Source organism: Gossypium arboreum, chromosome 6 (genome assembly GCF_025698485.1).
Source record: "Gossypium arboreum isolate Shixiya-1 chromosome 6, ASM2569848v2, whole genome shotgun sequence".
Classification (NCBI taxonomy): Eukaryota; Viridiplantae; Streptophyta; class Magnoliopsida; order Malvales; family Malvaceae; genus Gossypium; species Gossypium arboreum.
The window spans coordinates 111,372,762-111,397,857 of NC_069075.1; the positions used below are offsets into that span (position 1 = coordinate 111,372,762).

Here is a 25,096-nt window from a genome sequence, read left to right on the forward strand (position 1 = left end):
GCATGGCGAATTTCAAGGTGTCCATAGCCATCCAAAACACAAATTTTAACTAACATGCAAGAAGCATGAACCATGCTCATGAATGCATCATGGCGAATATGACAATCATGCTCCTTTTCAACTTCAATCATGATAAAACAAAAGAAAGCTCAAAATCTTACTCAAGAGTAGACAATCCATCATTGCATGCATCATCATCAAGCTTCACACTTAGCATGCAATGGCTTTATCACCATAACAACTTTGGCCAAATACCATTTCCATGGCTTAACAAAGATTTGAGCCATGGCTAACATGCACATCAAGTTAGCAACCAAAACATGCATGAAACTCCTAACACAACCTCATACATACCTTAATCTTGATGCAAACTTAGCCAAATCTCCTTCTAGATCTCTTCCAAACCAAGCATGAAGCAAAAATCCTCCTTCTTCCTTAGTTTTGGCTCAAAGAAAGGATGAACAAAATTTTTTTCTTTCCTTCTCTACAACTCACGGCAATGGGGGGGGATTACCACACTCACACACATTTTTTTTCATTTTTTATCACCCATACACCTTTGTTTATTATTTCACCCTAATGCACCAACAAAACATGTTTCATGACATGTTTAGCCCATCCTCCCTTGTCATGGCGGCCACCACCTATAAAAGGGGAATTTGACATGCAAGTCCATTATTTTGCATGCATGATTTAATTAGTCATCACACATTTCCCTATCATACTTTCAAAGTTCATTACTAAGTCCTTTCTTGTGGAATTCACCCTTATAACACTAAATCAATCATCATAAAATGTCATACATGAGCACACACATATTATAGGCATCAAAATAAATTTTTAATTATTTTTATGCCTCGGTTTTGCGGTCCTGAGACCACCTTCCGACTAGGGTCAATTTTGGGCTGTCACAGAAGGAGATCTTCAAAGATATGTGATCCTAGACTTTAATGTAATCTTTAGAAGATACGATTCTGTAATCTTAGAGATTTGATATCTTGATAGATTTAGATCTTAGCCATTGATGTATTTCGATCTGTACCGTTGATATTGGGAAGGCTCAACTATAAATAGAGGCCTCTCGCCCTTATTGTATTCATTCAGTGATTAATAGAATTTTGAGAGCATTCACTCAAACTTTTCTCTCAAGTGTTCTTATTTTTCTGTGGCTTTTGTTCATCTTTTGAGATCGTTCTTACTCATTCATTTGCTGCTCTTCATGGGTTCTTTAGAGGAGTTCTCTTGAATCCTCAATTGTTGCGAGATAGGCTGACTTAGGCATTTTTGGATCAGAGAAACGCTTAAGGCCGCACGGATTGCTAGTGAAAACTCTAAATCCGTGATAGTTGGTATCCGAGCTAGTGTTCGAAGGCACCGTTGAATGATGCCGAAAGAAGTTGCTGAGAATATTGATGGAATTTAGACTCGTGGGAGGGCTAGGAAAGCTAGCCGTTCGAGGGACATACTGTCGGCTTTGGAAGATCTAGTCGTCACTCTTGAAGAATCCGTGGGGGATGTCAAGGAGAGGGTTGATGATATCAATGATAAGGTCAACGATGGGTTGCAGTCTATGCAAGAGCAGCTCAAAGAGTATGTGTTGGATAATGTTGAAAGCTGACGAGTTGGGATGATGCCATCGAGATTATGATGGTTGGTAAGACTGATGCCATGGAGGCTATGATAATGACCTTGAAAGAGGAGATTGTGGAGCTCAAGGGTGAACTCACAATCTACAAGGCTGCTTTGGGCAATGGAGGGTTGGCTGCTGTCACACCCAAGCCCAGTGTGGATGTTCCTAAGCCAAAGGAGTCTAAGGGAACAAGGTCCGCAAGTGATGTGGACAATTTTCTGTGGGGAGTCAAGCAATACTTTTGTACCAAGGGCATTGCTGATGATGCCACTAAGGTAATTACTGCTGCTATGTATCTTACTGACATTGCCTTATTGTGGTGGCGTCATAGGTCCACCGATGTGAGATGTGGTGGGACAGAAATTGGAACTTGGAAGGAGTTTCAATATGAGTTCAAAGCACAGTTTTATCCTGAGTATGCCGAGGATGAAGCTCGGGTAAATTTGCGTCGGCTTTCGCAACAAGGCATTGTGAGGGAGTATGTGCAGGAGTTTAGCGAACTCATGCTTCAAATTTCTGATATGGGTGAGAAAAAGGCATTCTTTTCCTTCATAGATGGGTTGAAACCATGAGCGAAGCAAGAGTTGCAACACCGAGGAGTCCAAGAACTTACCAAGGCCATGTCTGTAGCAGAATCGTTGGCTGAATTTGGTGGGAAGAAAGACAAGCCTGTGTCTTTTAAGCCTAAGTCCCAGCCAAAGGGAAATAGTGGGGGAGACAAAGAAAGGCCCCCTAGAAATGACAACAGTAAGAAGCATTGGGACAAAAGGAAGGTGGGCCTATAAGGTGCTTCCATTGTGATGGCCCACACATGATTAAGGATTGTCCAAAGAAGGCTGCGCTCTCCGCTGTGGAAGCAAAAGTGGAATCCGATGTGGAGGATAACAATCTTGGTTTAATACTAGGGGGTGTTGAAGACAAGATGAGTCATGGACTAATGTTTGCGGACATCATGGTAACTGGAAAAAAGTTGAATGCACTTGTCGACACAGAAGCATCTGATTTATTCATGTCCGAAGGGGCTGCTCATAAACTTGGCCTCAAGATTGAAAATGAGCCGGGTTGGATTAAGACGGTGAATTCAAAAAGTGTTCCAATCAAGGAGGTTGCAAAGGGAGTAAATCTCCAATTTGGCAATTGGACCGGTAAGGCATCCATCAAGGTAATACCACTTGATAACTATGATTTTGTAGTTGGATTGAGTTTTCTTGATCAGGTTAATGCAACGATTTGCCCTTCTGGGAATTTCATGGTGATTTCGGATTCGAACCACCAATGCATGGTGAGATTGACAAGAAAGGGGAGCCTAGAAGGTAAAACGTTGTCCGCAATCCAATTTGCTAAGGGAGTACGTAGAGATGAAGTCTCCTACTTAGCCACTTTGAAGATTGAGGAAACCGATAAGACCGTGGGTGAGATCCCTAAGAAAGTGGGCCAAGTACTACAATCCTTTCGAGATGTGATGCCTGCAAAGTTGCCAAAGAGTTTTCCACCTAAGAGGGAGGTGGATCATAGGATCTAATTGGTGTCCAACATGGTGCTGCCAGCTAGGGCCCCATATCGTATGTCCCCACCAGAATTGGAGGAATTACGGAAACAGTTAAAGGAGCTTTTAGACGCGGGATTCATTAGGCCATCTAAATCTCCGTATGGTGCACCAGTGCTATTTCAAAAGAAACATGATGGGTCATTTCGAATGTGTATCGATTATCGGGCCCTAAACAAGATCACCGTAAGGAATAGGTACCCTATTCCCCTCATTGCAAATTTGTTCGACCAACTTGGTAGTACGAGATGGGTTACCAAGTTGGACTTGAGATCGGGGTACCATCAAGTTCGGATAGCCGAAGGAGACAAGCCAAAGATAGCTTGTGTGACACGGTATGGCTCGTATGTGTTTTTGGTGATGCCCTTCAGACTCACGAATGCCCCAGCTACATTCTGCACCTTGATGAATAAGGTACTTTAACCTTTCCTTGATCGTTTCATGGTTGTTTACCTTGACGATATTGTGGTGTACAGTAAGTCACTCGATGAACATGTGGAGGATTTGAGGGAAGTGTTCCAAACTTTGAGGGAAAATGAGCTATTCGTCAAAGAGGAGAAATGCACCTTTGCTCCACGAGAGGTGCCATTTCTAGGTCACATTGTAGGAGGTGGCAAGATCCGGATGGATGAAAGCAAGGTTCGGGCCATTGCCGAGTGGGAGGCTCCAACCAAGGTGATAGAGTTGAGATCTTTCCTTGGGTTGGCAAACTACTATAGACGCTTTATCGAAGGTTACTCTAGAATTACTGCACCCTTGACGGGCATGTTGAAAAAGGGTAAGGTATGGGATTGGAACCCACAGTGTGAGAGGGCCTTCAATCAATTGAAGCAAGTAATGACAAGTGAGCCCGTACTTGCATTACCGAATTACTTGAAGCCTTATAAAGTACGCACGGATGCGTCAGATTATGCCATTAGAGGAGTACTGATGCAAGAGGGTCATCCCATTGCTTTCGAAAGTCGAAAGCTTAATGAGACGGAACGGAGATATACGATCCAAGAAAAGGAAATAACCACTGTGGTGCATTGCTTGCGCACATGGAGGTATTATTTACTGGGTTCCAGGTTTGTGGTCCTTACCGATAATGTTGCCAACAGTTATTTTCTAACCCAAAAAAAGTTGTCTACCAAACAGGCTCGTTGGTAGGTTTTTCTAGCAGAGTTCGATTTCACAATGGAATATAAGCCAGGGAGTGCCAACATGGTGGTTGATGCACTTAGCCGAAAGATGGAATTCGCGGCCATCAGTCAACTCAACGGTTCTTATTAGAGCGCATTCGAGAAGGGTTGTATCATGACCCCATAGCCAAAGGCTTGATTGAGTTGGCCAAGGAGGGGAAAACGATGGGATTTTGGCTTGATGGGGAACTACTATACACCCATGGGCACCGCCTCTATATGCCTCACTTTGGGAAATTGCGCAAGGAAGTCATGAAAGAATGCCATGACTCACGATGGGCGGGCCATCTGGGAATACACCGTACCTTGGCCCTTTTGAAGGATCGATACTATTGGCCTCACATGGGTGAAGATGTGGAGACCTATATGAAGACTTGTCTAGTATGCCAACAAGACGAGGTTGAGTTAAAGAGTCCCGTCGGCTTGTTACAACCCTTGCCCATTCCGGAAAGGCCATGGGAGAGTGTATCCATGGATTTTATTGTGGGTTTGCCTAAGTCTGACGGATTTGCAAGTATTCTTGTTATGGTAGACAGGTTTTCAAAGTATGCAACGTTTATTTCTGCTACCAAGGAGTGCCACATTGAGGGGGCAGCTCGCTTATTTCTTAGACACGTGGTAAAATATTGGAGAGTGCTACTGTCTATTATCAGTGATCGAGAAGGGAGATTTACGGGCCGGTTCTGGACAAAGCTGTTCAAGTCAATGGGCTCGAACTTGAACTTTTCAACAAGTATGCATCCACAAATTGATGGGCAAACGGAACGAGTGAATGCATTGTTGGAGACATATCTTCGACAGTATGTGAGTGCCACGCAAAGGGATTGGCCCAAGTTGTTGGATGTGGCCTAATTCTCATATAACTTGCAGCGAAGTGGGGCAACGAATCAAAGTCCATTCGAAATAGTGACAGGTCAACAGCCACTCACACCTAACGCTGTTGCGACCCATTATACAGGACCAAATCCTACTGCATATGGATTTGCGAAGGATTGGCAAGAAAAGAATGACTTGGCTAGGGCTTGTTTACACAAAGCAAGCAAGCGCAACAAGAAGTGGGCCGATCAGAATCGAAGGGATGTGCAGTTTCAGGTGGGGGACTCAGTCTTTGCCAAACTACACTTGATGTTGTGATAAACAGGTTTACACAAGGGGCTTGTGCGGAGGTATGATGGGCCGTTTAAAGTCTTGAAAAGGGTAGGCAAGGTGGCCTACAAACTTGAGTTACCAGCAAAGCTGAAGCTCTACCCAGTGTTCCATGTAAGTATGCTCAAGCCATACCATGGGGATTATGAGGATCCAAATTGAGGCAAGTCTGAACGAGCACCAATGGGGGTAAAGGTCTCTTATGACTGAGAAGTTGAAAACATTGAGGCAGATCGTATGGTGAGACGAAGGTATCATCGACCACGACATGAATACTTGGTACAATGGAAAGGACTACCTGACAGTGAAGCAAGTTGGGAAATTGCCAAGGCATTGTGGCAATTCCAAGAGAAGATAGCCCCGTTCCATGAGGGGGACGTGATGAGGGCGTCGCTAGAACAAGTAGGGGAGAATGTCATGGGTTGCAAAGGGAAATGTCATGGGTTGCGAAGGGAAACTTGCAACCATGATGGACTTATGTGATTTATCGGTTTTGAGGGAGGTCATTTGGCCCAATCAGACTAGTCCAGTGCTTGGAGAGATTGAAAGCCCATCTCCGGAGCTTGGAAAATATGGAAAGTAATCTTCAAAGATATGCTTGGCAAATATGAAAAGGGATCTTCAAAGATATGTGATCCTAGACTTTAATGTAATCTTTAGAATATACGATTCTGTAATATTAGAGATTTGATATCTTGATAGCTTTAGATCTTAGCCATTGATGTATTTCGATCTGTACCGTTGATATTGGGAAGGCTCAACTATAAATAGAGGCCTCTCCCCCTTATTGTGTTCATTCAGTGATTAATAGAATTTTGAGAGCATTCACTCAAACTTTTCGCTCAAGTGTTCTTATTTTTCTGTGGCTTTTGTTCATCTTTAGATCGTTCTTACTTCATTCTTTTGCTGTTCTTCGTGGGTTCTTTAGAGGAGTTCTATTGAATCCTCAATTGTTAAGAGATAGGCTGACTTAGGCATTTTTGGAGTTGAGAAACGCTTAAGGTCGCACGAATTGCTAGTGAAAACTCTAAATCCGTGACACTTGAGGTGCCTAATGGCATATTGGTTGTATGGACCTTTTTATGCAGGTTTTGAACATGTTTAAAAGTCTTGATCATATGTCCACAAGTACTTAGGCTTATGCTTGAGAAGGGTGAAAGAAATGGCTTGATTTTAGCTGTTTTCTTGTCGACACCACCTAAGATACGGGCTTGTGTCTCAACCGTGTGTGACACACGGTCATGTGACACGGTCGTGTGTCCCCTGTAGGTTTTAAAGGGTTGCAAGTCAAGCAGTTATACGACCTACCACACGGCCTGGCACACGGATGTGTGAGGCCAATTCGAGTGTTACACGGCCTGGCATATGAGCGTGTGGCTTGACCGTGGGACCCATGCCAGTGTGTTACACAAGCACGAACACGGGCTGGGATATGACTGTGTGTCCTTATTTCGAATATTACATAGCCTGAGACACGGGTTTGTGTCTCAGCCGTGTGAGTCACACGGCTTGGCCCTGTAACACCCCTAACTCGTGACCGACACCGGTGTCGGACACGAGGGGTTAACGAGACAAATCCTCTTAAAGTACCGACCAATTTGGCATTTCTGGACAGGCTGGAAAACTGCGTCACCGTCGCCTTAAAAATCATATCTCGAGTTCCAAAACTCGGAAACTGGTTTCGTAAATTTTCCTGAATTTAGACTCATATATCCATCCATGGATTTATTTTTAGAATTTTGGTTGGGCCAATTGGTACAGTTTATTAGTTAAAGTCACCCATGTTACAGGGATCGACTGCTCTGACCTCCGCGCGTTACAACTTGAATATCTTTCTGTACAGGGCTTTAATACTGGTGCCGTTTGTTTCTAATGAAACTAGACTCAAAATGGAATCTGTACATATAAGGCATGACTCCTAATTCTTTCTGGATAATTTATGGTAAATTTTCAAAGTCACGACAGGGGACCCAGAAATCGTTCTGGCCCTGTCTCACGAGAACTTTAATATCTCCCAGTATACTGCTCATATGGTCGTTTCGTTTTGTCCATATAAAATAGATTCATCAAGGATCAGTTCCATAATTTACTCACTATTTAATTCTACTTATACTATTTTTAGTGATTTTTCAATCTCATCTCACTGCTGCTGTCCGCAACAGTTACTGCAGTAGACTATGCCAATTTCATGAATTTTTCCTTGGCCTTAATCATCCATCATACATGACACAAATTATGGTCACCTTAACAAAATTTGAGTTTCTAAGACTCGTGGCTATAGGTTCTAGCATCCCACTCGGCGACCACGTAGGCCATTTTCACATGGCTTAAAGTTTACAACCCACAATTCGACAAAATATAATAGCCTATACATGCCAAATGTTCTTCAACAACAAAAAAAGTAATACCACAAGATTTCAGCCGGTGTGATGACTTCAACGACGGTTCCGAGCACACAACAGTACGAGTCCCAGTGACCTAAAATGGGTGACAAGAAAACACTGAGTGAGTTTACAACTCAGTAAGTCATAAGCATTTATCAATCCACTAATAAAGTCACTACAACATGTACAGCAAGCGAGGCTAGGTACTCATCCATATCGAATCTATACCATAATACCTCGGACCTTTCGGTCCAATCTCGTACCAAGTCATACATCCACATTTCATAATCTACACAACAAGATAATCAAGTATTTTCACACATTAACTCATTTTCCAGCACAACCATACAATTTCAATCATCACATAGATTTAAGGCTTACCAATTCAACCCCAAGCATGGACGTATTTTCTATTCATCATGAGCTCGAGGTACTTACCCGATCCGCTGTCCGTGATCAACTCGATAATATCGCACACTCAGTGCCAATAGTGATGCAAAAGCATATAATAAGTCCGCACACTTAGTGCTATATAATCAGCTCGCACACATAGTGCTATATAATCAAATTCGCACACTTAGTGCTGTACAAATTTTAAATCCGCACACTTAGTGCCAATCTTGTCACCGTGTCCATTTATACCCGCACACTTAGTGCTAAGACCAATACGTTATGCATTTTACTACCTTTATACATTCAACAATGGCATCATTCCATACACATACATTTCCACTTACACATCAATTCATTAAACACAATTGCATATATATATTATGATCATTTAAATCAATGCCAAATATATGCTTTATGACTTACCTTATATTGGATGAAACGATTTCCAATCGACTACTCGATTATCTTTCCTTTGCCTTTGCTTGATTCTCCACCTCTAGCTTCTTGGGCTAAATTTAACAAATAAATTGGTTTTATCATTTGAGCATCGGAAGAGGAATTCAAGATGCCTAGCCAATATATAAATATCTACTCATTAGGCATCAAAGTCGCATATGTACAAAATCATGAATCGAACTCAACACCTTAGTTAGTATTCCTCTTAGCGAATTTTTTAAGCCAAGAATAGGCATCAATATGCTTGCCTCTAACCGAATGCATGCACACCAATTTCCCTCATGTGGCGAATATGCATGCCCATGTTGAGGCCGATTATGCACTTAATACCACACAAAACAGCATGCATTTTACTAACTAACGATTACATATTGTAGCTCAATACACATCTCTCATGTACTACATAACCGAAAACATCATCCCAAGCAAATATATACCTTGAAATAGTATATATGTCATACCAATTCATCATGTGCAAACACATATTCAAAGCTCAAATCTTACCTACCATGCAACATGCATGAATCATACTTGTGGATATACCATGACCGAATACATCACAACACCATCATTTTGGTCATGATTAAGCAAAGAACTTAATGTCTCACTCAAAAATACTAAAAAGAAAGTCCAAGAGCCATCAATCCCCATCACATACACCATTAACAAGCTTCATATTTAACATGCAATGGCATTAACACAAAATCCACCTTGGCCAAATACCATTTCCATGGCATAACAAGGATTTGAACCATGGCTAACATGCACATCAAGTTAGCAACCAAAACAAGTATGAATCTCATGACACAACCTCAAACATACCTTAATCTTGATGCAAGTATAGCCAAATCTCCTTCTAGTTCTCTTCTAAACCAAGCATGAAGCAAAAATCCTCCCTTTTCCTTAGTATTTTCGGCCAAAGAAGAGAAAAATGGATGAACAAAATTTTCTTTTCTCTTCCACAATGCACGGCAAGGGGGGGTTTCACTCACACACACACATTTTTTTTCTTTCTTTATTACCCATACTCATTTGTTTATTGTTTCTCCCTAGTGCACCAACAAAACATGTTTCATGACATGTTTAGCCCATGATTCCTTGTCATGGCCGGCCACTTCATGTTAGGGGAAATTTGACATGCAAATCCCTTATTTTTGCATGCATTATAAACTAGTCATCCCACATTTCCCCATCATACTTTCAATGTTTACTACTAGGCCCTTTCTAGTGAAATTCACATTTATAACTCTAAATCGAAACATCAAAAATGTCACACATGAATTAACACATATTATAGGCATCAAAATAAATTATAAATTATTTTTATGCCTCAGTTTTGTGGTCCCGAAACCACATCCCGACTAGGGTCAATTTTGGGATGTCACAGGCCCCATGGCTGTGTGAGTCACACGGCTTGGCCCCATGGCTGTGTGACCCTATAGTGTGAAATTTTCTATCTTTTTCCATAAAGTTCTAAATGCTTCCGATTTAGTCCCAAATCATTTTTAAAATGTTTCTAAGGCTTCGAGCCTTAGATAAGGGACGATATGCATGTGTTTCAATGGACTATTATGTGATTAATGAAATGTATGGAAATGAATGTTTTTATGTTATGTTTTTCGATAATGCTCTGTAACCCTATTCTAGTGACGGATATAGGTTAGGGGTGTTACAACTGTGGTGAGCATGGATCAAACCTGCCAAAAGAGTTCACCGTTCTTTATGATGTTGAGGTTCCTGTCATCATCTTCTTTAATACTAGCAAAATATTTGGGTTTTCCAGCTCTAATTCGAAAGTAATAGCTGAGAAACAACATGTAATATCCCTAAACTGGGTCTAGTAGTTTCAAGTATATTTTTGGGGTTTCGAGTGTGAAATAAGGAATTTATAGGGTTTCTAGCATTTTTTAAATTTAATTTAGGAGGTTAATTTCATTTAAAATTGATTAAAAATAATCTAAAAATCAAAAAATCAACAACTTAATTTTAAATATTGTAAATAATTATTTGTGAAAATATTCAAATTGGGTTGAAAAAGAATTTTAAAATAAATTTTATTAAGGGTAATTTGAGTAAAATTAAATATTAATTAAATAGAATTTAATTGTTAAACAAGAGAAATTTTAGAGTATTTATATGACAAATAAACCTTAAACTTCAGAATTTTGGAGGGAAATGATTAAATGGTAAAGTAAGGGAAATGTGGGAGTGGCTATTAGGAAAATTTCCCAATTTTTAAATTTCTGGTGGGTGGTTTCAGTTTTAAAACTAGTGTATCTGGTCCACTTTTCATACATTTTGCATCAGATTAGAGAGCTTTAAAATTTGTTTTCTTTGCATGATTTTAAATATCTATCATCAAAGAATAGATTCAACTAATTTCCTTCTCAAAATACTCTCTCAATTCACTCGAAATTATTCTCAAAAGTAGCCAAAAATATTTTGAAATTTCTCATGTTTCTTGAATCAAGATTTTCAATCAACGAATTTAGAGCGAATTAAAGGAAATATTCAATCCTAAACTTGTTTTTATGTTGATTAGAAACACTTTTACATAATTTGAGAGTCAATTAAAGGATTTTTATCAATGTTATCTTTTTCCAAAAACACATGGTTCTTTGATGGTGATTTTGAGAAGAAATCCACAAATCAATGGATGTTCCAACTCAAAATGGATCTATTAAAAGGTTTTTGATCTTATTTATCAAGATTAAACATGATTTGTGAGGTAAGTTAAAGAAATTCGAATTTCATCATCTTCATTAACTGATTTTCAGAAATTTTTTGAAATTGATTTAAAGATGAAACTGATGCTTAGTATAAGTGTATTCAGTCTAGTATTGATGATTGAAAGTGTTTAGGAGGGTTGGAGAGATCTATTTTTTAAGGAATCGAGTTTTCGATTGGATGTTACAAATCTGATAAGGTATCTTTGTGAGAGGATTTTGATTAATATAGTTAATTAAAATTTGTGTTTATTAGCATTGGAAATGTGGTAATGTCTACTTTTATCTCTGTTGAAGCTCTAAATCTTGAAGAGGACTGAGCTAACAGGAATTGAAGTTTGGATTTGCTTGGTTGATTGTTTGTGGTAGAATAAATTGTGTGGTGAGTGTTTCTAAGTGCGATTTGGTAAATTGACCCTCAATTATGTTTAATTAGTAGCTTAATTGATAATTTCAATTGATTAATTATGGTTGAATGGTTAATTTTTGCAAGATTTATATTATATGTACAATAATTGAATTTTTATTGAATAATGGTAAATATGAATTTAGGTGATTTTGTGCAATTTAATTAGGCTAATTATATTGATATTAGAGCATGGTTACTGGAGTTTTTGATCATGATATATTGGTGTTACAATTGGTAATTGAACATTGGAAAATGAGAAATGAAATGTTTGATTTAATTGGATGCTAAATGGCTATGTTACATGTTACACATAAGCATTTTGTCAAATTAAATTGAGCACAATAATGACTGATTTATATGCTATGTTTGACTGAATATATTGGCAACATGCATGGTGTATCCATTGGATATAGTTGGTATGACATAGGATTTGTGAGTACTCACCTTTATTTGTGACATTGTGAGTATATGGCTTTAGGTGGACTGATTTGTTTGGAGTAGATAAGGGAGTGTTGAGCATGAGTCTCCACTGATTGGGTTATTTGAGGCACTATAAGGGAGCGTGTGCTACGGGCCGCTCAACTTGGTGGACTATATTTGATATTTTTGGGATTTCGAAGATCCGTTTATTCGATGTATGATCACCCGATTAAGCCATGAGAAATGTATGCCAATATATTTATGTGTGAGTATTGTTATATCATTCGATGTTTATAAACCATGAATAATTTTTTCTTGATATTGATAAAGCATATGGAAATTAAATTGACTTGTTTCATTATTATGGCTGATAATTGGTGATTGATTGGATGTGATTTAAGCATGATTTACATGTTGATTTACTAGTCATTTTTATTAACATTCATTGAGCTTTTTTAAGCTTACACTCTCACAATTTGTGCAGATAATTATCTGGCTTGAGGAGATGAGCAAGAGAGTTCCAAGAGATTTAGGCTTGGTAGAGACTTTATTACATGTTTTAGAGACTGTATCAGGCATTGTGGAACTCCCGAGAATTAGTTTAATTTTGGTTGTAATTGGATTTTGGACATTGTACATTGGACATTTTATTTTGGTGGTTTTATAATAATTTTGAGGCATGTTTGAGTTTAGTTATTGAATGATTTACGGTGTATTATTACTTGATAACACAGTGTGTGAGGCATGAAATTTGTACTAACGATTGTTTAAATGAAGCTTTCATGGAGTGGTTTAGTAGCAAATAAGGTACGCCACTTGTTTGATTTATTTGGTGTTTGTTATGTATGAAATTGATTGCCTAATTCTTTATAATTGAGGCTTGATTGATGTCAATAAACTCAATTGAAGGTGTATGTATATATATGTTAATTAATCATAGTTAAATTGGGTTTAATTGGCCATTAAAATATGCAAAATCAGGTTTTAAAATGATTTTTTACAAAAATAGGTGCAGTAGTTTTCACAGAGGTGTGTGCCTGTCCACATGGCATGTGAGGGGTTGCACACGAGCGTGTGGATAAGTGACACAGGCATGTGGAGACTAGAGCTATCACACACGGGAGTATGGGATTTCCACATAAGCATGTGCAATTGGTCTAAAAGTTTTTCACAATGCCAACACCGTTGTTTAATGACACATGGTCTAGGGGACATAGCCTTGTGGGTTTTGGGGAGGGGTTTGAAATTTTATCTTTTCATTTGTTTAAGTTACAATTTAGTCCCTAATAATAAAACTTGGATTAGACATAGTAAAAACGAACTCAAGTTAAGCTGAAATTTTTGGGCTTGCATAATTTGACTAAAAGAAGATTAGTAAATACTTAGAACTAAAATCGGGTTAGTTTTACCATATGTGGTAAAATGAGAATATGGCCTTAGGTTAAATTATCTAGGAAAAGTTTAAAATTGGCTCATAATTTGCTTCTGCATTAATAAATAACTAATAATTAGATAAGATTGAGGTGTTATAAGGTTGGGGTGTGTCTTGGGTGGTCGTTAGTCGGAGAGTCACTTAGGTAGCTAATGTAATGCTTTAAATTCAAGTCGATTCATCTCGGTCGGGTTTGGGGTTTCACACAACAGTACTCAATGGCGATGGTGGATATCGATAGGAAGTGAGCGGCACCGATAGAAGTGACATGCACTGCAAAGAGCCGTGCTAAGCAAGGGGAAGGGCTTCGACAATACTATATCCAACGCATACTTCTTCCTCTTTAAAGCTTTATAGCTATTTATGGATACATTTTTTATTTTGGCTCCACATACATTCCAACTTGCCTCAGTTACTGTCTCAATTACTATATTAGCCATTTCTTATCATCTATGTTATGGGGTTTGTCATTTATTGGCAGATTTTTCGAGAAAGCTAAGGTGAAGAACAGTGAGGAGGAAAGGATGTGATTCAACTTCATATCGGCTGATTTGCTGGCTAGGTGAGTTTTTCTTTGGTGTAGGCCTTCCTAGGTTTAGAAAATATAGTCACCTTTTAGGAAATAAAAAAGATAAGGTATTACGCCCATACCAATTGTTTCTACTGTGCTCATGAACTGCTCGATGATATGCAAAAGAAGGAAAGCCTCTAATCTTTTCCTTCGGTTTGTAGAACCAAAAATCGAACTTGGAAAGATTGAAAAGCTATACAAAAATATGTATACATCAAGTTTGGCCTTACCCAGTTGCATAGAAGTGCCCCCAAGTATTTTTCCTGCCATCAAGCTGAGCTTTATGATTCGAAAGCATAGAATGATATTTTGGATATGATTCTTACAGAGGTATGCCCATGCTTTTTCTCCTTATTTATTTTTAAAAATAATCTATACGTATTTAGGTGTTTATTTCTAGTTGTCTTAACATATCATAGCTTCTCCATTTGGTTTCCTATTGAAGTGTCAATATTTATTGTGTAGAATATAACTAGCATTGCTGATAAAAAAATAATTACATGTGCTATCATTAAATAGTTTCCTTAGTTTGTGTATTTAATAGGACATATTTTAATGTATGTGGTGCATATCATTTGCCTATTTTTGTTTTGTAGTTGAACCATCAATCATTTCAACCATATCATCTTTGTTATGCCCACATAAAGCAAGATGACACATTTATACAGTGCTTGAAATAATTGGGTGTTGGCTCCACAATTTGATGTTTTTATTAAATGGTAAAAACTTTAAATAGCTTTTTATCTATTACAACTTACATAAACTATTGCATGTTAGTTTGGCTTACTTGTTGAGTAAATGAGCTTTTTTCGTTATTAGAACATCTATGTATTTATTGACTCAAACCTCTCATATTGTTTCATATGACCTCATTTTGGATTTTCTTTTAAATATAAGTATCCTAAGATACTCTTAATGTTGTTTAAAAACAACAAGTTGTTACCATGGCATATGATAATGATAAATGAAATTAAGTTCTTGTGACTGTCAGTAGCTAAGCTACACTATTTTCTTAATGTTCATATTAAGAGGGGACAATCTTATCTAATCCTAAGGCTAAAACTGTACCACCCTATACCTAACCCGGTTGCCGAGCTGGAGTAACAAGATACTACACAAACGTCATATCATCACTCATTTCATCACATCTCATTAGGATACGAACATCATCATATTTAAACAATTATAGGAGTTTTAGGTTTAAAACACCCTAGGCAATGTTAGAATTACAAAACATACATAAAGCGACCATATTACGAGTTAGAAGCATGCTTTAAGTCCACTTAAACAAATTTGCCAAACTGACATGTAGGTATCGATACACACTCGATGGTATTGATATTTCTCATAAAAAGTATCTATACCATTTAGAAAATCAGTACCTTTTTAGCATTTTGTATCTCTGCAAAAATTAAGACCCAACAAATGATCAATACAATTTAGGAAATATCTATATTTTTACTCCTGAGTATCGATACTGAGAATTGGTATCGATACCAATTCAAGCTATTGACTTCCTGTACATTCGTTTCAACATAGAGGTATCGATACAAAAGCCTCGATTATTGATACCTTTGTATAAAATAGCAAAACAAGGCATTTAACACAACAAAACATATGTCAATTCATTATGCATATATAACCTCAAAATTCGGCATAAAAAAATCCAAAATTTGCAGCTAAAAGCATCATCAATATTTCCAAGCCAAGACAACTTAATAACATAATATCAATTCCTAAAAATCTAAGATCATATAAACTATTTAAGACATAATAGTAATAAACCAAAAATGTCTACCACATTGCCTTATTCCCAAAGTTCAAAGAATAATATGAATTCACCTACTCAAGATCTAAAGCCTAACTTGGATCACGTCCTTGGAATTTTTGCACCGCTCACACTGCAATGCTTGGAAAAACCACCAAATAAACATGATAACATGCGTTAAAAGAAAATGAACATAGCACAATTACTTACATAATTTACTATAATTACATACTAAAATACTCATACCATATCTACCAACTCATCTAGCTTTGGCATCACATATTTAAGCAAATACCATATTTTGTAAAATCATTTAACAATAAATTGACACTTGAGGCTATGAAACATAAAAGTTGGCTCTACCACCACATATTCGATATTCAGATCTCCAACACACTATTTACTCGAGGAGTTAAACATATCACAAAAGCGTAGTATTTAGCTAACACTCTCCAACACACACTACAGCAAAATAGGTTTTTAGCGGCGTTTGGATAAAAAATACCACTATAGATCGAGCATTAGCGGTGCTTTTTGAAAAACGCCACTATAGATCGAGAATTAGCAGTGCTTTTTAAAAAACACCGCTATAGATCGAGCATTAGCGGCGCTTTTTAAAAAACGCCACTACAGGTCGACCATTAGCTGCGCTTTTTGAAAAACACCGCAAAAAAATAAGCACAACGCCATTGTTTTATGTTGAGCTTTAATGGCATTAGCGGCGCTTTTTGAAAAATGTTGCAAAAAATTCAGTAAGAAGCCGTCGTTTTATGTTGAGATTTAGTGGCATTAGCGGTGCTTTTTGAAAAACGCCGCTTTAGATCTAGCATTAGCAGCACTTTCTGAAAAACGTTGCTATAGATCGAGCATTAGCGGCACTTTTTGAAAAACGCCGCAAAAAAATTCAGCAAGACGCCATCGTTTTATATTAAGCTTTAGTCACATTAGCGACGATTTTTGAGACGCCGCTATAGATCGAGCTTTAGCGGCGCTTTGTCAAAAACACTGCAAAAAATATTTTATCTGTCTATTTATTATTTAACTCGTTTATTTATATTAATTAAAATACAATTTATTTTAATTGAATATTTAAATTTTTAGAAAAAATAATGACATGTAGAAAAGATTTGAAAGTAAAAACATAGAAAAATATATGCTAAAATGAAAAAAATTAAAATCTTGTTATTTCAAATAATTTTAGAGTTTTTGGGTATATGACTAATTGCTTGTTAATTTATATATTAAATAAATTCTTATATAATCACCAAAGAGATAATATTAAATATAAAATATTGAATTAATTATCATTATAGTTTAGGGTTTAGGGTTTAGGGTTTAGGGTATATGATTTAGGTTTTAAAGTTTAGGAGTTACTATTGTAAGGTTTATGGATTATGAGTTTAGGGATTATGGTTTATGGTTTATGGTTTATGGTTTAAGGGTTGGAGTTTAAGATTTAGGGTTAGGGTTTAAGGGTTATAGTTTATGGTTTATGGTTTAGGGATAGGGGTTAAGGGTTTAGATTAATTAGTGTGAAAAATATATGTTAAGAATTTGAAATTGTTAGAATTAAGTGACCCAAATTCTTATTTAAATAAAATACGATGGAAAATAAAATAAAAGTAAAATCCATATAGAACTAGACTTCTTTTATTTTATTTTAGAATAAGGTTTTAAACCTTATTAAACTCCATCTATTTTATATTGATTAGGATAAGGTGTTTCAATCCTACTAGAATATGGCTTTGCAAGCCTATAAATAGACATAGTCTATTCCTCTTGTATTTGAGTAAAATTTTTCGACATAGTGAATTTTCTTCTCCTCTGCGTGGTTTTTTTCGAAAGGGTTTCCACGTAAAATTTATGTGTTCTTTATTTTTATTTATTTTATTCTATTTTATTTTTCACAAATTGGTATCGAGCTTAGGGTTATTCATCTCGATCACGGTAATGGCGTCTTTGAAGTATGAAATTCATTGTTGGATCGCAACACCAGATTTGCGTTGTGGCAAATTAAGATGCAAGCGGTTCTTGCAGATGGATCTAGAGGATGCCCCGCTAGGATAGATAAGATGCCTTCGACATTAACAGATGAAGAGAAGAAGCGTAAGGATCGAAAGGCATTAACACAATTACATCGCATTTGTCCAACGAAATTTTGCGAGGATGTGATGAAAGAGAAAAGCGCCATTGCATTATGGAAGAGGCTAGAACAAATATGTATGTCGAAAACTCTAACAAGCAAGTTGCATATGAAGCAGCGTCTTTATGCTCATCGTTTGGAGGAAGGTGCGTCTGTACACGAACACTTAACAGTGTTTAAAGAAATTCTCTCAAACTTGGAGGCCATGGAGGTTCTGTATGATAAGGAAGATCTAAGGTTGATTCTACTTTGTTCGTTGCCCCCGTCTTATTCAACCTTTAGAGACACGATTTTATATAGCCGCGAGTCTCTCACAGTTGATGAGGTTTATGATTCTTTAACCTCGTATGATAAGATGAAGCATCTTGTGGTTAAACCCAACTCTCGGGAGAGGGTCTCATTGTTCGTGGGAGACAAGACCGAATGTTGATGATGATCGTGGTAGAACACAGAATGGAATCCTCGTGGTAAATCTAAGGGTAGATCGAAATCTTCAAACAGAGGTAAAACTTGCAACTTCGCAAGAAGAAAGGGCACATTAAATCTGAGTGCTATAAGCTACAAAATAAGATTAAAAGGAGGCTGCGAATCAAAAGGAAAACAAGACGAGAAAATTCGGTGAAGGCGATGTTGTAGAAGACTACGTGATGGTGAACTTCTAGTTGCTTCATCAATGATTCTAAAGTAAGCGAGAGTGGATACTTGATTCAGTTGCACCTTCCACATGAGTCCCAATCGGGATTGGTTTACAACTTATGAAACGATGTCTGAAGGTGTTGTTTTGATGGGAAATAATGCTTCATGTAAAATCGCGGTGTTGGAACAATTAAAGTTAAGATGTTTGATGGAGTTGTCGAACACTTAGTGACGTGCGGCATGTTCCGAATTGAAAAGAAATTTAATTTCGTTGAGTACTCTTGATTCAAAAATGCAGATACACGGTGAAAGTGGGGTTTTAAAGATTTCAAAGGGTCCCTTGTTGTGATGAAAGGGCAAAGAAAGATTGCCAAGTTATATGTTTCTGAGGTTCTATTATTATTGGTGATGCAATTGTCGCTTCCTCTTCCTTGTCGGATGATGATATTACTAAACTTTGGCATATCGCCTAGGGCATATGAGTGAGAATGGCATGGCGAATTAAGCAAAGAGGACTTCTTAATGGGCAAGGAATTTGCAAACTGAATTTCTGTGAGCACCTTGTGTTTTGGGAAGCAAAGAGAGTTCGATTCACTAGAGGAATCCATAACACGAAGGAAGCGTTGGAGTATATCCATTACGATCGTGGGGCCATCCGAGTGCCTTCGAGAGGTGGAGCTAATTATATGCTAACCTTTATTGATGATTTTTCGAGAAAAGTTTGGGCGTTCTTCACGAAGTAAAAGCGATGTGTTTTCCACATTTAAGTCTTGGAAAATTATGATTGAAAAGCAGACAGAAAAGCAGATAAAATACCTCCGCATGCACAATGGCTTAGAGTTACGTTACGATGAGTTTAATAGATTGTGCAAGTCGAAGGATCATGAGACACTTGACGATTCGTCATACTCCACAACAAAAGCGGCGTTGCGAGCGAATGAACGAAGCGATCATGGAGAAGGTTCGATGTATGTTGTCAAATGCCAACTTACGAAGTCATTTTGGGCGAAGCGACCTCTCTGCATGTTTTTGATCAACCGATCTCCATCCGTTGCCATTGAGAAAAAGACTCCACAAGAGGTATGGTGCGTAATCCCGCTAATTATTCGATTTAAAGATTTTTGGGTGTCTGCGTATGCTCATGTTGATAATGGAAAATTGGAACCGAGATCCATTAAATGCGTTTTCTTGGTTATAAAGTGGTGTAAAAGGCTATAAGTTATGGTGTCTGAAAATAGAAAAGTTGTGATTAGCAGAGATGTTGTTTTTGATGAAAGCGCTATGCTACCTAACTTATCTCTTAAAGACTCTTCCAATAAAGAAAACCAAAAGCGGTGGAGCATCGATTAATCTGAGAATCAACTCCTCAAGCCAATACAAAAATTGAGAATAGAGTTGCTTCTTCACCGCAATACTCTATCGCCAAAAACAGGACAAGAAGAGAAATTAAACCTCCAAAGAAGTATGCCGAGGTTGATCTAGTTGCTTATGCTTTAAATGTGGCTGAATATATAGATGCGAATCAAGAGCCATTTAATTATTACGAGGCGATTAGCTGTGAAGACTCGAAAAGTGGATGTTTGCTATGCAAGAGGAGATGGAATCACTCCACAAAAAGCAGAACATGGGATCTTGTAAAACTTCCTAAAGGTAAAAAAGGCATTCGTTGTAAATGGGTGTTTAAAAGAAAGAAGGGACTCGGGAGTTGAAGAACCCAGATATAAAGCAAGGCTTGTTGCAAAGGGCTACAGTCAAATTCGAGTGGACTTCACAGATGTGTTCTCTCCGGTTGTTAAGCATAGTTCGATTCGAGCTTTGCTTGGTATTGTGGCCATGCATGATTTGGAGCTTGAGCAGTTAGATGTAAAAGCGCATTTTGCATGGAGAACTTGAGGAAGATATTTACATGCAACAACCAGAGGGTTTTATAGTCACGAAAAAGAGGACTATGTTTGCTTGCTGAAAAAGTCCCTTTACGGTTTGAAACGATCACCAAGACAATTGGTACAAGAGGTTTGATTCCTTTATGACTTCTCATGATTTCAAAAGAAGTAGTTTTGACAGTTGTGTCTACTTTAAGAAAAAGCAGTGATGGTTCTTTTGTGTATCTACTTCTTTATGTTGATGACATGTTGATAGCGACAAAAGATAAAGAGAGATAAGAAAGGTTAAAGCCCAACTAAGTGAAGAATTTGAGATGAAAGATTTAGGACCAGCAAAGAAGATACTTGGTATGGAGATTCTCGAGATAGAAAAGCAAGTAAATTGTACCTAAGTCGGAAGGGTACATTGAGAAAGTTCTTTGCGAGTTCAATATGCAGAGTGCTAAGCCTGTTAGTACTCCTTTAGCGACCATTTCAGACTTTCATCGGCCTTATCTCCTCAATCGATAATGAGATTGAGTACATGTCACATGTTCCATACTCTAGTGCGATGGGATCTCTTATGTATGCTATGGTTTGTTCACGTCGATTTATCATATGCGATCGGTGCGATTAGCGGATACATGGCGAATCTGGTAAAGAACACTGGAAAGCGATTCGATGGATTTTAAGATACTTACGAGGCACTACTAATGTTTGCTTACAGTTTGGAAGAACTAAAGATGGAGTTATAGGGTATGTTGATGCTGATTTTCTTTGGAGACCTTGATAGAAGAAGATCTCTCACAAAGTTACGTCTTTACAATCGGAGGTTGTGCAATTAGTTGGAAAGCCACTTTGCAAACTACGATCGCTTTGTCTACCAATGAAGGTGAGTACATGGCGATTCTTGAGGCTTGTAAAGAAGCTATTTGGTTGAAGGGACTATTTAGTGAACTCAATGAAGACCTTCAAATCAGCACAAGATTTTGTGACGGTCAGTGCCATCTTTCTTACAAAAGATCAAATGTTTCATGAGAGAACAAAACACATTGATATTCGGTATCATTTTGTTCGTGATATTATTGCTCGTGGTGATATTGTTGTGAGCAAAATTAGCACTCATGAAAATCCTGCAGATATGATGACTAAGTCACTTCCTATAACCAAGTTTGAGCATTGCTTAGACTTGGTTGGTGTTCATTGTTGAAGTTAAACCCTTAAGGGGTTTTTGGAAGAGGTGAAGAACTTGTTTATTGAAAGTTTGCGATGAAGAACTTGTTCATTGAGAATTTGTGTCAAGGTGGAGATTGTTAGAATTAAGTGACCCAAATTCTTATTTAAGTAAAATACGATGGAAAATAAAATAAAAGTAAAATCCATATAGAACTAGACTTCTTTTATTTTATTTTAGAATAAGGTTTTAAACCTTATTAAACTCCATCTATTTTATATTGATTAGGATAAGGTGTTTCAATCCTACTAGAATATGGCTTTGCAAGCCTATAAATAGACATAGTCTATTCCTCTTGTATTTGAATAAAAATTTTTCGACATAGTGAATTTTCTTCTCCTCTGCCTGCGTGGTTTTTTTCCGAAAGGGTTTCCACGTAAAATTTATGTGTTCTTTATTTTTATTTATTTTATTCTATTTTATTTTTCACGAAATACTATTATTTAAAACAATTCTAAAGTTTTTTTGGTATATGTGATTGTTTTCTAATTTATATATTAAATAATTTCAAATTTTAAATAATTTTCAAGGTTTCAAATTTTATCTAATTCTTTTAATATTACTTAAATTGTAAAAATATTTATTTAAATGAAAAAATTAAAATACTAATATTTAAAATAATTTTAAATTTTTTGAGTATATGATTGATTGTTTTTTAATTTATATATTAAATAATTTCAAATTTTAAAGGCATTAGCGGCGTTTTCTCATAAATGCCACAAAAGGTTATTTTGTTTTAGACAAAACCACATGATTTTGTTGTCTTCAATTTTATCCCCAACCCAAATAGCCGAAAAACCTTAATTTTTTCCCCTAAAAATTTCCCCCAAACCCTAAATTTTCCCCAAATCAAAATCCCAACCCATCTTTGCATCACCGGACCCGACCATCTACTGCATCGCCGTCGCACTCCTCTTCGTAACTATTCGGTAAGTAAGACATAGCGAGATTAACCCAAAACCCTCACTCAGCTCTTTTTGCCATCTTCTTCTTGGTTCTTATTCGCCTCTTTTGGCGGAACATCTTATTGTTTTGATGGATTGTTGTTCAGTTTCAAGGTTTCTTGTTTTTTTGTTTTTACAAGTTTCAATCTACAGCCATGGGAAAAGCAAAAAAGGCCCCCAAATTTACTGGCGTGAAAAAAATAGTCACTCAAAAAGCTATTAAACAACAAGTGTTTTTTTCCCCGTTTTCCTAATCATCTTTTTTAAAATAAAAAAAAATCTTTTCCTTCTCTTTAATTTACTTTTGTTGATATAATCATTTGGATTGATTGTTGTTTATGTAAAATTTCAATCACAAGGACCAAGTTTTGAACCTTAACAAGGAGGACCTCAGTAAGGAAAAATTCCCCAAAAATGTGTAAGCTTATTTATATTCTTGTATGATATTTCTAATTCTTCTTTACATTTTTTTTAAATTTAAGATTTTATTGGTTCTTTTCCAATTTTGTTGATTGTCATATGGACCAGGCTGAACATTTCTTCAGCTCTTTTCTTTACACAACACCTCCTTGGGACCGCTTTATCGTGTTTTGGTTGATACCAACTCCATCAATTTCTCTATCCAGAACAAACTAAGTGCTTCGTAGTTCTTGCCCTCTTGAATTTTGTTTTAGGGTCTAATTTTACTATGATAATAGTAAAATTAGGTCTGTTATAAAATGTTTATAATCCCCTCTTGCAAAGTAAAAAAAAAAAATTGAAATGTTAATTTTATCCACATGCTCTTTTCTTATGATTCCTTTTCGTGTCATTGACAATTCTTAACATTTTTTCCCCTTTGGTAGTTGGAGTTAGAGAAGGGAATGATGGACTGCTTATATGCAAAATGTGAGTTATGGAGTTGGTTTTCCTTTTAAACATTACTTTGAATACATTGTACATTTTTCTTAATTGCTAAATCTGTCTTTTTTAGTTACAATCCTAGTCCTTTTTATTGCTGAATCTAATATGTTCTTTTGCATTTGAAGGCACACCTTGCATCATAGATTGTATGATGGCTGAGCTTGAAAACTTGGGCCAAAAGTACCGTGTAGCTTTGAGGTAAAGCCTCCATTAACCTTTAATATGTAATATCTCTTTACAGTGTCATATGTAACACCCCAAACCTGGCCTAGGAGTTTAGGCCGAATTCAGACTGCTACATTGATCACCGAAGTAATCGTGAGAAAATTTTTACAAAACCAATCGACCTTCAATTCTATTCCTCAAAACATTTATTTTATTACAAATCCAAAAGTATATAAACGTTCAAAACAAAATTTATACCACAGAATTTTAAACCTTACAGTTCGGAAATAAAAGCGATCATGCAACCTAATATTTTGTTTCCACCAAGACTGTCCAAGACCTTCGCGTGCTAAGCCCATCTCTAGAATCCAGAAACTATACCTGAAAGGGGAAACAGAAGAAGGGGTGAGCTACACGAGCTCAGTGTGAGATCAAAACCAACTAACTACAGAATTAGAAACGAAAAACCAGTAATAGTTCTAAAACAGAACCTACTTATAGAGTTGTAAAGAACATAATAAACCATAAAAGTAACATATTTTAATCCCATACTTAGCATATTTTTGGATGATTTATCATATAATTTAGTGAATTAGATGCTCCTAAACCTTCAATTTCATGTTTTATACTGAAGAGAGCATAGGGGAACAAAAGGAGCAGAAAACGGGCCAAAATAGACAAACGGGCTAATTTAAAGATCTATACGGCCAAGACTACTTCTACACGGGCAGAGCAAACGCCTGTGTGAGACACATAGGCTGGCCACACGCCCCTGTGGTAGTCCGTGTCGATATCGCTCCCTATTTCCTAAATACAAGGAAAAAGCCAAATTTTAGTGTTTCTGAGCATGCTAAAGTTTATATAAACACAGTAGAAGTAGACCTAAGGGGACACACAGAGCAGAAAGAAAAAATTATTCGAAAGACGCCGTTGGAATCGTCTCAGAAGTAGATCCACCTCAAGATTGAAGATCTCCATTCAAATTTCTCTTGAAGTTTATTTGGGTTTTTTATGTCTTGTTGTTTTTCTAAATTTGAGATTTTTTCCTTTTACATCATGAACTAAACCCCCTAAATACCTAGGGAGGATGAAACTTATGATGAATCTTCTTATTTAATGTTCTAGATTTAATGATAAATACTTGTTC

The 25,096-nt window shown here is 37.0% G+C and overlaps 1 protein-coding gene and 1 pseudogene across 1 annotated transcript; both read left to right on the forward strand.

The window, feature by feature from the left end:
• The first annotated feature begins 3,164 nt into the window (after nucleotides 1-3,164).
• On the forward strand, nucleotides 3,165-5,986 carry LOC108465452 (uncharacterized). Its single transcript, XM_017765774.1, has 6 exons — nucleotides 3,165-3,511; nucleotides 3,653-4,250; nucleotides 4,400-5,161; nucleotides 5,228-5,449; nucleotides 5,499-5,523; nucleotides 5,736-5,986. Exons 1-6 carry the CDS (start codon nucleotides 3,165-3,167, stop codon nucleotides 5,984-5,986), a joined length of 2,205 nt encoding a protein of 734 aa, XP_017621263.1.
• Nucleotides 5,987-23,036: 17,050 nt separating this feature from the next.
• Nucleotides 23,037-23,986, forward strand: LOC108465453 (rRNA-processing protein FCF1-like; annotated as a pseudogene).
• The last annotated feature ends 1,110 nt before the right edge of the window (nucleotides 23,987-25,096 follow it).